The 17605-nt window shown below is 39.6% G+C and overlaps 1 protein-coding gene across 2 annotated transcripts in view; it reads right to left on the bottom strand.

Annotated features, from left to right (window-relative positions):
• The window catches only part of LOC117297113 (ankyrin repeat domain-containing protein 6-like), a 28719-nt gene that overhangs the window by 6618 nt on the left and 4496 nt on the right, over window positions 1-17605 (bottom strand). For both annotated transcript variants that reach the window (XM_033780251.1, XM_033780252.1), the window contains exons 2-6: window positions 6123-6335; window positions 5524-5622; window positions 4082-4180; window positions 3180-3281; window positions 2460-2558 (exon numbers count right to left, since the gene is read on the bottom strand). In XM_033780251.1, coding sequence (XP_033636142.1) covers window positions 2460-2558; window positions 3180-3281; window positions 4082-4180; window positions 5524-5622; window positions 6123-6236 — 513 coding nt within the window. In that variant the 5' untranslated portion in view covers window positions 6237-6335. The remainder of the gene's footprint in view (window positions 1-2459; window positions 2559-3179; window positions 3282-4081; window positions 4181-5523; window positions 5623-6122; window positions 6336-17605) is intronic.

The raw sequence follows: 17605 nt of genomic DNA, 5'->3' as shown, positions 1-17605 counted from the left end.
ACAATCAAAAGCACTGTTAAAAAAACGTTGAGCTTGAAGAGATAATAAATCTAAATGGAATCACTTTCAAAATTAATGGCAATGAAAACTAAGTTGGTTAGAAGCTGACAGCACGTTTCGATAGTATAAAGCATTTTGAGAATCATTTCACTTTGAAGTAATGTGGTTGTGAAAAAAGAGATCAGTTTTTTATGGCCCAAAACTTGAATCTGAGGAGTGGAATGTTTTCTCAGATTGTGTATTCCAATCAGGATTGGACAGGATTATTCCTCCTGCATGGACACAAACGCTTCAGATTTCAAGCGATATCTCAAAAAGAGTGTTAAGAGGACGAGTTTGTATTTTGTACAAACAAATTTCAAACGAAACTTAGGATAATAATAATAAAAAGACAATTGTAAAGCGCCTAATGCAAAATACCTCTAAGTGCATGACGAGAACAATAAAATAAAAAATGAGAGAAAGATACAAGATACAAATAAGCAAATTACAACAAAGCAATATTGTACCTGTATAAGGTTATAGAAAACAAATATTGAATGCATTTCATTCACACAATTGTTGCAGAATAATTTCACCTGGTGAAATCTGTACTATTCCGTTTCACTCAGCTGCGCCTTAACAAACTTGAATAGCCCAGACGTCACAGAGTGTTTGTAGTCTGCGACAATGCAGGCAAAATAAATCCAATGTTTGTATAGTAATGTCAACATGTTCTATTGTGTGATCAAGGGTCCCCATTTTGTGGGCCTGGGTGCCTGTTCGGAGTTTCCCTTTTGCTTCACGATGTATTTTGATGTTTGTGCAATAAAGGTAATAAACTTAACTACATGTACATGGAAAGTTGTAGTTATTCACCGATGTTTACTCAAAAACTATTCATGCACGACTGATAGAATGAGGGGTCAAGCGGTTTGGATAAAAAGGCAACATGTACTTTTACTCTTTCAAATTCTCAAAAAGCCAAATGGACAAGAGTCATTGCTGTCAAAAAGGTTTGTGAGACTTGGGGTAAAATGTTAGGAGGTACATGTATGTTGAAATAATGGCATTTCCTCCTTTAACCCTTTGGTGCACAGATTACTTTTATTTCAAACGTATTTTTCTGATTTATTTTTCAACAGCACCCCCCTGTTGAACATCACACCAAACGAAAGCTCAACACTTGCTCTAAACTATCGAATGAGGACGGTATATATGGGGGTTGTAGTTTTTAAGTTACGACTGTTTATAAAAGTCTAATTTGACTAGTTTTTGGTGGTCGCTAGTGACCGCCTTTTGCACCAAAGGGTTAAGCTAATCTGTTTTACTGGACTAGAAGTTTTTTTTACAAGATTAAACTCAAAATGAGTTGAACAAACACTAAGAGAATAATCTATCTCATTTGTCTTATGTGTATGCATACTTAGACACTCAAAATCAAAATGGAAAGATATTCATCAGATTAAGTGCCAACATGTTATGCACAAAGATATAACACATTAAGGTGTTATTATTTAATTGATAAAAACAAGATTGCGGAACTTGTCCAGTCGACTCTAAAATCACTGACCTCAGTCCAGTGTTAATTTTGAGCCCTGCCAATTACAATCTTTATAATAATAATAAGATATTTGTAAAGCGCCTAATGCAAAAGCCTCTAAGCGCATTAAAGAAACAATAAAATAAACAATTAGAGAAAGATACAAATAGGCAAATTACAAAAAAGAAGCTTTAAACAAATGAGTTTTCAACAAGGACTTAAAACATTGTAAAGTATTAGCTTGGCGAATATGCACAGGAAGACTATTCCAAAGAAACGGTGCGGCGTAAGAAAAAGATCTGTGGCCATAAAAAATGGAAGAAGCTCTAGTAGCAGAAAGCAATGACTGTTGAGATGATCGTAAAGTCCGAGTAGGGGAATAATGATGAACAAGTTCAGATAAATAAGCAGGAGATTAGGAGCAGGCCTGTGTGCTTCGTTTTTGAAAGGGCAAGGGCACCAAGGCATTTTCTCCTGGGTAAAGGGCAATTAATGAGGAAATTGTACATTTCAACTGGACCATTTCAAGGGCACCGAGTCAATAAGCTTTTTGGAGATATATGGGGGACACAATGCTACAACACTACAAGGCTTGGGTAGATTTGTGCGTATACACCCAAACCACACAGTACACCCCTACCACATCCCTCATACCAAAAAAAGGCTTACATGTATGACCAGGGGGCATGGATGCAATGGGAGACTTTCTGGGACGATAGAGGGCAGCAGACTTACCGGGTAAATCCATTGTTCTCAGAATTATGCGCATGTTCAGAACTACGTAAACAATGGAAATTTACCCGGTATGTCTGCTGCCGCCTAGCGTTGGAAAGTCTCCTATTGCCTTCAGTGCCTCTGTTAAGTATCAGGCCTGGAGGAGGCTTTCGGATATAAAGTACCCAATTTCTTCTCGGTGTATTAGTCAGAGGTTACTTACGTTATTCTTGATGCTTGGATGGGATCCACCTCGTAGGAGTATCCGTGTGGTTTCACTGTGACCGTTCTGACATGATTGGTGAAGGGGTCGGTTACCATGCTGTAGAAATCAGAAGAAGGGAACATTTTCATCACAATGTTGAAATACAATGTATGAAGTTTGAGGCGTTGCATGACGAGGTATCAATATATATTTGATTTGTGGTAACACCGTGTGTGTATCTACTTGCTGGGTCGATTATGTTCATGTCTTGCTGATCAATATTCTACTACAGCAGAGTAGATTTTCGGAATTTGGGAGACTGCTTATTTCTGAAAAGAACTGTCCTGCTTGTTAACTACTACCTAGGCGAAAGGTAAAAAATCAGCTTGGACTACTACTCTTGCTTTAGTGGATAGAAGGGACTTCTTGTTATTAGCTTCAATGCTGCGGAGTGAGTTCTTAATAGACAGATCCACTAAGCTCCCCCCCATTGCGTATTGACCAATCACAACGCAACGAAGGTCCCACAAATAAGGTCCGACATGCGTGCGCGTATCTTCGCGCGCGCGGCAGAGTTGTGCAGAAAGGCATTGGAGAGCCCCACGTGTTCTTGCTCACACGTGCGTCGTGGGCGGAGCCTACTGGATTGGTCTAATAGTCTCAATGTTTTAAATAGCCTGCTCTAGTCATCATCTGGAAACTGACAATATTAATATATTAAAAATCATTTGCATGTACCTTATTTCCTGCATGTAAATTTGCTTTCCCCTGCTTGACCAATAGGTGTACTATTTCATCATATCCAGTCCATGCTGCTTCATGTAGTGCTGTATTCCCATTCTAATTCACAATGACAAAAATCGTTACATTTTATTTAATTTCATTTCACTGGCTGAAGAGAAGCAATGGGAGACTTTGGAACGCTAGGTGGCAGCAGACTTACCAGGTAAACTTCCATTGTTTATAGAGTTCTGAGCATGTGTACATTACCAAGAACAATGGATTTAACCTGGTAAGTCTGCTGCCACCAAGCGTCCCACAAGTCTCCCATTATAGCGAAGTGTCTTGCTGAAGCACACAAGTGTCATGACCGGGATTCAAACCCACACCCCGATGACTTAACCCACCAGGGCCCAATTTCATAAAGCTGTTTAGCAGAAAATGTTGTTTGGCAAAATCCTTTGCTAAGCAAGCAATGAGTGGGGTATCAATCACACCAATGGTAAATGTACGGTCATTTGGCTGGTAACCTATTTTTGCTCAGAAAGTTTTTGTGCTTACAAGCTTTATGAAATTGGGTTCTTAACTTGAATTTGATGCTCTACATCGCTCAGCCATGACACCCTTTGCCTATTGAACTATGATTTGTATCGCTAGTTGTCCTGAATTCAAAGAGGTTTTCAACAAGCCAGTCAGTCAGTGAACCCGGCAGGAAGGGGGCTTCAAAAGTTCAGATATTCAACACCATGAGATTCAAACAAAACCTGTGGTTGGATTTCTATGGATTTTCATTTCTGTCACTTTGGATGACGGTTCAAGAAAGGGACAGAGCTTCGCGGCGACATGCCTCCCTCTACCAATAATTACCGTCTGCCATTTTTGACAGAGTGTGAGCTCAAATTTTCCATCATTTACTGTACCTCATCTTGTCTGTCTACTGCACACCCCTCCAGCAATAATGCTTTGATCGCATCCTGGTGGTTATCAATCACTGCTCGGTGTAAAGGGGTGCATCCATACTAAAGAAAAGGGGGAAAAAGGATGTGAGTTTAAGGATACAATTGAACCAGTTGACAAGAATCTACAATGTACAGGTGGTAGGAGCATCCATCATTCCGATAAAAAACAACCATTTGAAGAATTTTATTTTCTGACGAAAAATAAATTGCATTTTGGAAACCCAATCAATTAAAATGTGTGACATGAATTTGATGGAAAATTTGAATTTGATTTCGAGACCTCAAGTTTAGAATTTGAGGTCCCGAAATCAAGCATCTGAAAGCACACAACTTTGTGTGACAAGGGTGTTTTTTTCTTTCATAGTTAACTCGCAACTCCGACGACGACCAATCGAGCTCAAATTTTCACAGGTTTGTTATTTTATGCATATGTTGAGATAAAGCAAGTGAGAAGACTGGTCTTTGACATTTACCAATAGTGTCCACTGGCTTTAAGCATAGCCTAACCTTGAAGTGACAGTCTGTAGCACTAACACTGTATTGTGTTGCAAGTTAAACTCAATGAGCAAGCTGTTACAGCTGGCTAGTTTACCAAGTTACCACTGCAACATTTATATAAAACATATTTTATTACAACCCCTAGTAAATCAATTCAAACAGTACAAGTACACAGGATTCATTACTTAAAATATTTTTGACAACAGCTTGCATTTTTTTGAACTGATGATGAGGTTGCTGTTGGATTAATAATGTATTGTGAACACCAGTGAATGATTTCCCCTGTATCGCAGAGAAGAATGCTACACAAAATGACTCAGCTGCTACTCAAAATTCATGATTTGCTACTCAATGTGGGCATTCAGTGTGAGCAAAAAAGTGTTTTGCTATGCAAAATTGCTGGACAAAATTGTCCCAGCACACACGTTTCTTTTCATTTATTGGTGATTTGTAACAGTTTCCATTTTAAGACTTAGTTGTAAATGCCCTGTCATGGCTGAGCAGTAGAGTGCACTGGACTCTCAAGCTCTGGTGTTTCTGATCAGCAGATACAGGTTTGTGTTCGGGTCTTGACGCTTGTGTCCTTAAGCAAGACACTTAACCATTACTTCTTCATCCTTGGGATAGGATAAAGATGCTGGTCCTGTGTGTTGTGTAATGCATGTTAAGGAACACAGTTGGACTTATTACTTATGAGAAGGGGTTTGCACTGTGTCTCGGGCAGTGGCTTCTGAATGCACCACAGCAACTTGTAAACCCTTACCGCAGCACTTTGTAAACCCTTAAGGTGTTACGTGAATGGGTATAAAAATACACTGTATAGAAATAAATAATGACAAGCGATTTGAGACACCCATAGATAAAATGCTATATAAAAACAAGTTATTATAATTATTAATATTTACCACATCTTGAGTGTCCAGCTCACAGCCGAGATGTACGCAGAGCTTGATAGCCTCAATCTGACCATAGTTGGCTGCATAGTGGACGGCTGTCCGTCCATACTGTGTGAGAGAGAACAAAAAACAGAGTCAGGATACAAAACTTAACCGGTTACAAAGCTGACCCAGAGGCACTGTAGTATAAAATCGCAAAGCAGAGAAAAAACAGTGTTCTTCTCCGAGCGATACATTGTAACTGGGTTCTTGTACGTGCTTAACACAACATGGGGAACCAATGCCTTTACATCCCACCGAAAAATGATGACAGGTGTCTTGCTTTTAAAAGGACACAACTGTCAAGACCAGGGCTCTGACCCACAATCTGCTGATCACAACTGTACAGTAATCTTCTCAGAAATCAGGAAAAATCCTGAGAAAACAGTTTTTGTTTAAAAAGTCCAGTAAACAAACCAGGGATGGAATTAAATGGAGGCCAAATAGGTAATGGTCTGTTTCTGCTGTCTCTTCAATATCACAAACTTGCACAATCAGGAAGTGGTCTTTGCAAGACGAAACTGGCCTTGCCCTTTCAAAGGTAACTTTCCGGAGGGGATTGTACGTACCTTGTCCGGTGTGAATTCAGCCCCGGCCTTGACAAGCTCTCGTATGTAACCCACTTGTCCCTTGCTGGCAGCCAATCGTAGTTTCTCTGACGATTGCGCCATGGGCTCAGCCATAGCCTAGGCCATTCTTAGTTGTAACGTCTCAAGTGGCTGAAGTCTTCTTGTCCTCATCGGACAGGGCTTAGGGCTGGACTATCAAGACCTTCAAATTTCCTAAAGAAAAGAGAGAACAAAATCAAGAAAGTAACTAGATATGTACGACAAACTAGCAAAGAGCCGAACTCTCCTACACACATTTCAATGATTGAAAACTACAAAAATAAATTAATCTACACGTTTAGATTGAACCCATGCAATCCAACGACCTGTGCCCAATTTCATGGCTCTGCTTACCGCCGAATACTGCGCTTACGATCATGATTCCCTGCTTACGTGCAAGCGCTGAATTTCTGCGCTAGCCTTGTAAGCGTAGAATGCCTAGTAACGTGGAGTACGCACGCGCAGAAGCCCAAATTCGCCGCTAACCCGTGAAATACGCTTGCCATAAGCACAGAATTCCCTGCTTCCGTAAGCGCCGATTCCGTGCCTACGGTAAGCAGAGCCATGAAATTGGGCCCTGATGATGATGGCGGCTTGTTAACTCTTTCATTCAGTGTCTAGTTTCTTTTGCAATGTAAATCGTTTACCCAAAATGCCCAGATTTTTTAGGGGTTTTCGAAATTCTGAGAAAAAGATTAATAAACAAGCCTTTCTCACCAAACAAAAGGCTTTCTGAAACAAAGTGGTGTTTCTTGAGTGAATGCCCTCTCTGATAACATGGTTACATTTACCTACGGTTGATGACACTTTTTGACACTTTTTGAGAACATAAAACAGCTCCATGTACATGTAAATCTGTGGCACCAGTTAATAATGAACATTTAGCTCCACCTTGCAGAACACCTCTCTGGGAAATAGTCAACTTTTGTCAGGCACTTCCTTTTCCGAACCTTATTTGACGAAAAACAATTCCCCTAACTGACAAACACCCCTACTGTCCCACTCACATTGGATGATTGTGAAGTACATTTCAATAAATCAGGGTGAATTTTGATTGCAAGCCTTGCAGTCCAACGACCTGACCATGCCCCCAGTTTGTGAACTTTTAACTCTACCTTGAACAGAACCCAATATCCATGTATAAAAGTAAACTTTTGCCAAGCACTGACATTATTTGAAAGAACAAAAAAGTAAAACCGACATTGTTTGAAGGGAAATGTTTATCAAAGTTTCGCTGATTAGATTTCATCGAAAACTTTTATGCAGGATTTGAATGGGTATAACCACCACTCAGTCATGATGCAATTTGTTCTCTTTAACAATAATGTCTCCCAAGGCAGCCCCTCAGGCAGTTAAAAAGAAATCATCCAGTCAAAAAAATGTGTGTAGACCGATGCGGTACAGTCAGCTAGCACCTAAGGCCTAATAAATATTTAAAAATAATGTTGAGCGTCCTGCCTGCTTCCTTTTAAGAGGGCGCCTCCTTTTTAAATGTTTCTTTTATTTTTCTTTAAACAAAGAAAAAAGGATACATGTGAACACTCTCAGACGAAAAAACAAATCCAATTTGAAAAAATACCTAGATGAATTTCTATATGCGTCGGGCGGCCCTTTTGATAAATAAAGAATTGGGCCCTCCTCCTTCCTTTTTTCAAAAAGGCAGGACGCTAAACAAGTTTTAAAAAATTTGGCCCAACCCAGCTTGTCTGATGTCTAGAGCGTGTGTCGATGCAGACATTGTTCAATATTGACTTTATATCATTCCCTCCAAACCCCCCCACAATTTTAATATTGTCCTACAAAACCCCCGGCCTCCCCCGTATAAAAAATGCATTATCAATCAATGGCCCAGCAAGACCCATTTTAAAACCCCCAAATCCTATGTCAGTCCGCAACTGGGCTATTGTGGGCGACAATGTGTGGAATACCTGGGCTAAATATACCCGCAATGAAGGTATTGTGTGGTGCCAATCATTGTGGCATAGAGACGTACATTAATCAATCAGCTTATTTACCTGTAGTATGTACAACAGTGAACATTCCGCTATAGCAGTATAGTATAGGACACTCAAACCCACTTGATGTGGTTCGGGCCCCGTATTTGCCAAGTGCCTAGGGACAATTAAGTTTTATAATTAAAGCTACAGTTGCTACAGTTTTGCAACCACCTACATACATGACATCATGATTTATAAATACATGTAATTTCAAAAAGGCCTATAAGAATATTTAGTCCATGTACAGGCCTGGAATTTCATCTTTGAGAGGGCAGGGCAATTTTTTCATTTTAAAAAGGGCACTTCCATTGGAAAATCTTTAAGTCTACAATTTTTTTTTAGAGGGGCACCAAGGCCAAGACCAGGGCAATGAAATTCATACATTTAAACATGAAGGGTTCTCTTCACGCAGAATATAGCATCTGGGCCCCATTTCATAGAGCTGCTTAAGCAAAAAATTATGCTTTTAAAAGCAAAAACAAAATCATGCTTAGTAAAATCAGCTTACCGGCCAGGACTCCACTCAATTGTTATGCTAAGTAAACAACAGCTAACTACCAGTCACAAGCAATGTATATGTCATGAAATTTTGGCCAGTAACATGTGTAAAATAAGCAAGCTATTTTCGTGCTTAAGCAAATTTTTTGCTTAAGCAGCTATATGAAATTGGCCCCTGGATTGCCCCAGGGCTCTCGTTCATACACTGGCCCGCCGGCCTGCGGACAGTGATTTCAGCCCTGAGGCCAGTAAACTCAATGGACAGCCTTCTTTTCACCTCTAGCAAGGACGCCAAACTCAAATGATGCCATGTGGATTATAGGTCTGTAGACAGAGCTTTTTACAAACTTTCTGAGACCTATAAATATTTAAATGGGATGTTTTTCAGTACTGAGATAGCCAGCAGGGCCCAATTTCATAAAGCCTGTAAGCACAAAAATTTGCTTAGCATGAAATTTCTTCCTTGATAAAAACAAGATTACCAACCAAATTTTAATTTGTTGCAATTGCATGTTACTGGCATTCAGCTGTTGTTTGCTTATACTGAAAATCAGGTGGAAATTTGGTTGGTAATCCTGTATTTTTTGCTTACAGGCTTTATGAGATTGGGCCCTGGACCACTTACATGTAAGGAAAGTTCTGACTGGTCCTCAGATTTAACTGGTTTATGGCCAACGGACCAGGCCTACATGTGTCTTAACTGAAAAAAAAATGGGAAAAAATGCACTACAAATACAATGTGTGTACATGTGCAAAATGAATGTTCATTTGATGCTGACACCACTACATACAGCAGAGCATTTTGTAGAGAAAGACTGGGCCCAACTTCATAAAGCTGTTTAGCAGAAAATACTGCTTGAAAAATTTCTCTGCTAAGCAAAGATTAAGTGGGGCACCAGTCACAATGCAAACTTAATGTAATTTTGGCTAGTAAAGAAACACTGCTGTGTAAGTTTTTCTCCTAGTTGTTTGTCATCTAAGCACTTCAACCCTAGCCCTTTCCTTCCTCCAAGCATGGAGCAACAGGTCATGGTGACGTTACCAAGAGGGGACTATAAAAATAATATAGGGCCACCTTCAAGGGTCATCCCCAGCTATTCACACTGCCTGCTGACACTGACAGTCAATCATTAAAGGGTTGGGTACTTTTTGTACGACACAAAACACAAACGTTCACAGATTTACATTAAACTTACGCGGTTTTTAAGATAATGATGGCAAAAAGCTTCCCTAAAAATATTATCTGCTAAGGTGCTGCTGTCTTTGAGAAATGAGTAAAACAACTTCACAAAAACAGTTTTCGTCTCAGTGAGACGAAAATTATTTAAGCATTATACATTGGGTTTACGTGACTCTCCTAAAAACATTGCTTTGTAATTTTAACTTTTTTTCTTCTCAAAAACTTCCTTAGGTAAATTTTATTACATGTATAATCTGTACAACAACTTCATTCACAGTGAGTAGGGATTCATGTCACGACCAAAAACTTGATACTACAAAAGGTATCAAAGCCCTTTAAAGGCAGTGGCCACTATTGGTAATTACTCAAAATAATTATTGGCATAAAACCTTTCTTGATTACCAGTAATGGTGAGAGGTTGATAGTATAAAACATTGTGAGAAACAGCTCCCTCTGAAGTGACGTAGTTTTCAAAAAGAAATCATTTTCCACGAATTTGATTTTGAGACCTCAGATTTAGAATTTGAGGTCTTGAAATCAAGCATCTGAAAGCACACAACTTCGTGTGACAAGGGTGTTTTTTTTTCTTTCATTAATATCTCGCAACTTCGATGACCAATTGAGCTCAAATTTTCACAGGTTTGTTATTTTATGCATATGTTGAGATACACCAACTGTGAAGACTAGTCTTTGACAATTACCAATAGTGTCCAATGTCTTAAAAGCTAAACCTAAATTAATGGCAATAAAAAATAACTTGGTTAGAACATGGAGGAAGAAGTACAACAGCTTTCGATAGTGTACTGGAAAGCATTTTGAAAAATCATTTCACTTTGAAGAAATGTGATTATGGAACAAAATATGTCAGTTTATATCTCCATATACTTGATATTGAATCTGGGTTCAGATTGTGTAATATTCCAATTATGGATTATTCTTCCTGCATGGACATTTAAACAAGCTCTATAGATTTTTGCCGATATCTCAAAAAGCGCTACCACCACCTTTTGAAATGAAATTTGCACAGTTTAGTTTTGATATTAAAGCAAACCAACAGTTACAAAAAAACAACGGCAATACGCTCCCTTTAAAACCCTCTAAAACAGTCCCTGCCTAAACCCCATGGGATAGCAGGAGGACTGCAAAGGTGTTCCTCAAGAATGTCTAGCACTAACACCTCCTCCTGCAAAATGATCCAGTTGTGAGCTGGGGGTCAAATGGATTAATGGTTTAGTTTTTTACAACTTGAGTGGCAGTTTTTGCTTCTCAACCTCTGTTCCTTTATGGGGCCATAAATGGATTTGATGTTGAAGAAAAACCCAAGTGCTCTGTGACATCTCGTTCACAGTAGGAGAAAATCACAACAGTCCACTGTCTATGCTTTTATGGTGAAGTATGATTTTTAAAAAGGAAAAAGGGAAGCTCAAAACAAGGTTAAAAAACACTCTTCATAAGGGGCTACAAGAAGACCACAAAGATAGAAAATCGCTTAAGGGGAGCCAAAGTTAGGAATTGATATTCATCTTAAAACAGTCTAGAATGTAGGATGGGGGAGACATGCACCACCAGGCAGGAAGTTCCAAAGAGTTGCAGTACATGGAACACAGCTATTGGAGTGGCTCTTTGTTCTACATCTAAGCAAAGCTAAAGTGTATGGGTGAGCTCAGGACAAGCAGAACGCCTGATTTCATGCTCAAACAAGTCAAACACTCCAACCATGCCAACAGGAGGAACCAGGTCAGACACACTGGTGGCACATAATGCTAAAGTCCTCAAATTTATTTCACTCTCTCGGGGAAAGCACTAACCCTTGGTTATTTTATGGCCAAGAATAGCGCAAATGCTCAATAACTTACAGGTGCAATATTTTATGTGTGCAATAATTCTTCCAACTTCTTAATTTTACAACTCTACACTTATGAATGAAGTCCCTCTGTGGCTACACTAGATCCCAGAATTATATGGAGGCCACAGACTAAGCCCCTTTATAATATTAAGAGAATAAATGTGTAGCGACTAGTTCTCACACGGCCATTTAAAACAGGCAGGGTCGAATTGCCGTGTGATAAAGGCATGAGCCCACAGCGCGGCGAACTCGCCGCCAGCGCCTGCATCGCCTGTAACAAGAAACGTCTTGCATCAAGACTAGCGCGGAGTATCCGCTCACAACCGGATATAAACACTGGTCATTATCAAAGGTTTAAATACCCCACGTGACGTGCTCTCAACCAATATGAATAGCGAAACTGTCCGAGGTATTTATGAATGTACTTTTTAGGTTTTTGAACTTGTGTCCTGTCCTATGCCACTGTTGCCCTGGTGTTGGCTCTGGTGCTCCCTTAAAAACAAGGAGATGTTTAGAATTACAATCAAAAAATGTATTCCCGTTTCAGTTTGTTCAATATTTTCTTAGGGCTGGTGAGTTACAATTTACATAAAAGAACATCTCCTGAGCTGAAAAAGTGTTCCTTGTGCGTGCAGTGCAGTTGGTTGCCTCAAAGATGCCCAATGTGCGATGACCTTTAGAACTGAACAAAAATGTACGGAAATCACAAATTTAAGAATAGCTCAGCTCACCCACACATCAAATCACATGTCATTGAGACCAGTGATGTACTCACCTATAAAGTACAATGCATTATGGTCTTATGCTAAGTAGTAACTCAATCCAGGCCACCTGAGACAAACGCACAAACATTCCCCACCACCCAAAATTTGTTTCTGGTTTTGGCTATTGATGGTTGAATCTTCAATTACCTGTGACTTGAACCTGATACGGGTGAGGAACAAACCCACAAGTAGACCAAAGTCACATGAGTGAGGGAGTGTCAAGACGCTGGGTTCTTGGCCACCACATACCAAGTGAGTTTGAGTCCGATGGGACGAGATATCATATTTCTATGAATCATGAATCATACATTTCAAGGAATTTGAAGGGATATTCTTTAAGAATGTTTTCTTACAATGACTGTAGGATACATTGGTACAGGAGTGACAAGCCAGGAATTTCATCTTTGATGGGGCGAGGCCATTTTCAGTTTGCAAAGGGCACTCACATTGACAAATATTGGATTCTAGGGGGACACTTTTGAGGGGGTACCAAGGCCAAGACCAGGGCAACAGAGGACACAGACCCCCTAGCCCGTCCCAGGGCTCAAAATCCACAAGACCAAGGGATGTGTAGCACAAAATGTTTACTGGACCAAAAATGTTTGTACAAGACTGGAATCAAAATGAGAAATAACTTCCTAATAGGGGACTTTCGGGACGCTTGGTGGCAGCAGACTTACCAGGTAAATTCCATTGTTCTCGGTTGTGTGCGCGTGCTCAGAACTACCTAAACAATGGACATTTACCTGTTTTGTCTGCTGCCACCAAGCGTTCCAAAGTCTCTTATTCCTGACAACATGCTGCTGATGCATTTAAATTTCGTTAAGTGAACAATAATAGCACTACGAGTCATTTAAGAGACACGTAAGAAAAGAAGGGTTTCATTTGTCTCTTAGGGTATTAAACCAACAGTGTTGAAAGGTATACTCAAAAAGTCAATCTTTGAACAGTTTGTTTCTCTTCGAACTATTACACAGCGAGGTACATGTTATTCATTTTGGTTGTTTACCCAAACACCCATGTGTGTAAGCACTGTATACTCGGTACTTCTGAGTCCTGTGAAAAAATATCACAGCCATAATACTCGGGTGGGATTTGAATCCATGACCCTTGCAATTCTAGAGTGTCTTACCAACTAGACTACCCAGATTGCCCGGTAGCTAGAGACAGTTTGAATCAAAATGTTTATTCAAGTCAAATCCAAGCCCTGGTCTGTGTAAATCAAGGCCTTGGCTGGGCCCAGAGCGACAAATTGCTAGTTTCCTTGGGGTAGGTACATGTAGGTGGATTGGTAACCTCTAATCCAACTATGCCGTTATGTAACTTGGTGTTAAGATAATATTGCTGATAAACATTATTAAGAGAAATGATAAGTTTATTTTGATTTGTTTCCAGACATCAAATAATAAACCACAAGGGACACCGACAGGGTAAACATGAAATGATTTGGATTGAACAAAGAATAATTTACTTGAGTGATAATTGAGCGAACATCCTTTGGATTAACGTGCCGGCGCTCTACCAACTGTATACAGTTTGCTATCATATCCTTCTATTTGGCAATCTCCTTATGGTTCGTCAGATATCTTTGTGTGAGACCGCCAACATGTGGCTAGATACATGTAGCTCAGTTGGAAGAGAGCGCTGGCACATTAAACCGGAGGTCGTTGGTTCAAATCCCGCTCTAGTAAATTTTTCTTTGTTCAACCCCCATCCAACAGCACAATTAGTGCCAATGAACAATAGCAATAGGAAACAAGAAGAAATGATCAATCTTTGTTAATAATGGGGGAACCAAATGGGGGAAAATCCATGCAAGGTTAGGGCATGGCTTGAATTTAGGGTGAAAACCCACAAGACCGTAGTAGGGCTTGTTGCTCAAAAAGTTCACTGGACCTAATTTTTTTTACAAAACCAGAATTGAAACAAGAAGGCAAAAACATTTGAACTGTTTTAATTTGAACAAGCATTAGGAAAATAAATCCCATTACATTAAAGAGTTGGAAGAGCAGACTGACAAAAACACAGGAGTTGGTAGTCAATGAGTTTACTGGACTGATGCTAAATCACTGGGCAGGCTTGTAAGCTTCGTTTTTGAAAGGGCAAAAACACCAAGGCATTTTCTCCTTGGGGAAAGGGCACCGAGGCGATGACCAGGGGCATGGAGGCAATCGCCTTCCTTGCCTCCGTGGTGTATCAGGCCTGACTTGGTCTACGGTCCAGTTTGAATTTCTACATAAAAATCTAGCTCTAAATACCCAGAATGATTCCTTTTTTCATCTTTTCTGGGAAATCCCCCTTTTCAGCGCCTTTTCTTTCATCATGGCTATCAGAAGCTGAGCTTTCTTTCCTAGTTTAATCTAAACAGATCAAGGGGGGTACTATGGGAAGTAATCCTTGAAACAGATCTCTACATAAGCTGTGAGATGATGTCTGCAAAGTGCAAGTTTGTTTGGTTGCTTGCTTGTACTCAACACCTGACATATTGTACGTGTTCACTGCCTGTCCCTGGTACATGTAAATGTACCATGTAACCTCTACAAGGTGCTCATGTGCAAAATGGCCAGCTGAACATGGCCACCTGTATTGTTTTTTGAAATCTAAAAACTACATAATTAACTTTATCGAGCCTATCATAACCTACGCTACGACGCCCAAAGCAGTTGTCTGGTGCCCTGTGCTTTTTGCTGTGGTGCCCTTTGCAAAGTTTCAACACAAGTTTACATTGTTCTCATAGAAGTTAGTGCCTCTTATCAAACGAAAATTGTTGTGCCCCTTCAAGAACGTAATTATGCAGTATTGTTTATGAAGCACCCTTGAAAATCTCATTCAAAAAACTTTTGCGAACAAGATAAATTTGATCGATGTTAATTTTCCCTCAAGGATAAAGAATATTATTCAAGTTTTGGCCAGGTTAAACCGATGTGACTGTGTATAAAAGCACTGTAAATCAGTACTTGGAATATAAACAGACCCATTTGATTTTAATGTCCGATGAAGCCACGTTTAAAATTTTGTTTTGGAAGAGTATCAAATAACACTTGACAGTAACACCATTTTAACATACGGTCAGAGAACGTTTTTTCTTCATTTTCATGTGGACTGTATCAATTGGAAAATGAGTGCACCACAAAACTCAATGTCACCATGGTGCCTCTCTTAGATATTGAAAATAATTCCTTTAAAAATCACAATATCAAAGTTAATGTTTGATTCGAGGCAAGGTTTCAGCCAGGATTTGGTAAAAGGGTCTCAAACATTTTTTCGGAAAACTTGATGTCCAAATTGTTTGCATACAAAAAATAAAGTGTAAACTTATGCCAGTTAAAATACGTATAGGGAAATAGGGTGTCCAACAGACACCAAGACGCCCCTCTGGCTAACACTTAAAGCCTTGTCACACGAGGCAACTTTTACAGGCAACTTTGAGGCAACCAACTGCAGTGCATGCTACAGGACCACTTTGGTAGCACATGGGTCAGTTTTGCAACATTGTCTCACGATCCACAAGAGCAATTTAGGCAAACAATCAAATGTGAATGCTTTTTCTTCTTGGAGATTGCCTGGAACTGGTTGCCTGTAAATTGCCTCGTGTGACATGGCCCTAAGATTCAACTCAAAGTGGCCATTTTTTCTAGGGATACTATTCACTCGTAATGATTAGTTTGCTTCAAACTCAAAGGGGGAACACCTGGAACTGCATCTTAATCAAAAGATCAAAGAACCCTGTTTTTTAAGAATCCGGTACCTGCTGGACCATGAAGTCATTTGGGCACGGTAATTTAGTCTTCCAATAGACCACACAGGTTACATGGTTATCCAGAATATCATAATTGCGAGATGTTTATCACCCATGAAATTCATTTCAGACCACATCCTTTCGGATCTGGCGAAACGCTGTGTGAAGAGATTTGTGCCGCTCGCCACAAACAAACATTAGTCCCAGATCAGTGGGTAAACTCAACAGAGATTGCTTTCTTAGACTAACACTTGACTCAATGAAATGGATTAATGCCCTGTAGGTCATTTACACAGTAAAAGTTATGATGTCTTACAAAGGGTTCCATTTTAGTCCTGCGGCTAAAATTAGTCATTGAAAAACTTTACCCCCCCTCCGCGAAGCTAAAGGATGTTTGCCTCTTTTTTCCCTCCACATAGCTAGACAAATTATGAACAGAGTTCTGCACAGCTGCTCAATGAGTTCTGAGATTTATTTTTTCCTCCAGTTTTCACCATAAATCCAATTCAGGTTGCTGCACCCCTCTTTTGCAGTTTGTTAATTACCAGAGGACTGTCCCCTTTTTGCTCATAATGCTGTAAACAATTATTTCTCTGTATAATATGTCTTTTGCCTTTTTTGCCAACTATACATCACAATCTCATTTGTGTTTGTTTTGAAAGCACTTTAAACTTAGTACTTTCCCCGCGTCCTGTGAAAAAAAAAAACACACTTCTAATAGGCATATTACTCAGGTGGGATTCGAACCCAGGTGTCTTACAGCTACACCAGTTTGAATCCTTTTTTTAACAGTGGGTACTTTGTTCTTAATATAGATTCTTTAAATCCCTGATGCCAATTTAATATGAGAAGCTATCTTTTCTCACTTTTCTTGAACAACTCACATCAACCTCTAACTGTTGATAATTGTCAAACTATGATAGCTTAAAATATTGACGACAAAGCTGGCAAGACGAAGAGCCTGAGATGGAACCTTTAAGATGGGTCAGTCGAATCTTGGGAATCATGCACAAGGCAGGATTAACATTGGAAGAGCCCCTAGAAACACTTCCCATTAATCACATTGTTTTGTTTAGATTTCAGAGCTTTGTCAACTTGAACTTTGGTAGTGCATTAGTAACATGATATTTGTGTTTGACCCATACACCAAAGTGAAGGAACCCTCAAAATTTCCTTTTAAGTCCGGTACGAAAAAATTCACAGGGTCGTTATAATGTTACTTGGGTGGGATTTTAATGTACCACCTTTGCCAACTGTAGAGTACTCTCTTAAAGGGTCTACAGTATGTAACTTTTGTAGGACAAAAAACACAATGTCCACAGATGTACACTAAACTTACACAGTTTGAAGATAATGATAGTAGAAAGCTTCCCTGAAAATATTACGTGCTGAGGTGCTGTAGTTTTGGGGAAACGAGTAA

The sequence above is a fragment of the Asterias rubens genome, chromosome 11, assembly GCF_902459465.1.
Source record: "Asterias rubens chromosome 11, eAstRub1.3, whole genome shotgun sequence".
Classification (NCBI taxonomy): domain Eukaryota; kingdom Metazoa; phylum Echinodermata; class Asteroidea; order Forcipulatida; family Asteriidae; genus Asterias; species Asterias rubens.
Note: the sequence above shows the minus strand (reverse complement) of the source record. Positions and strands in the feature narration are given on the sequence as shown.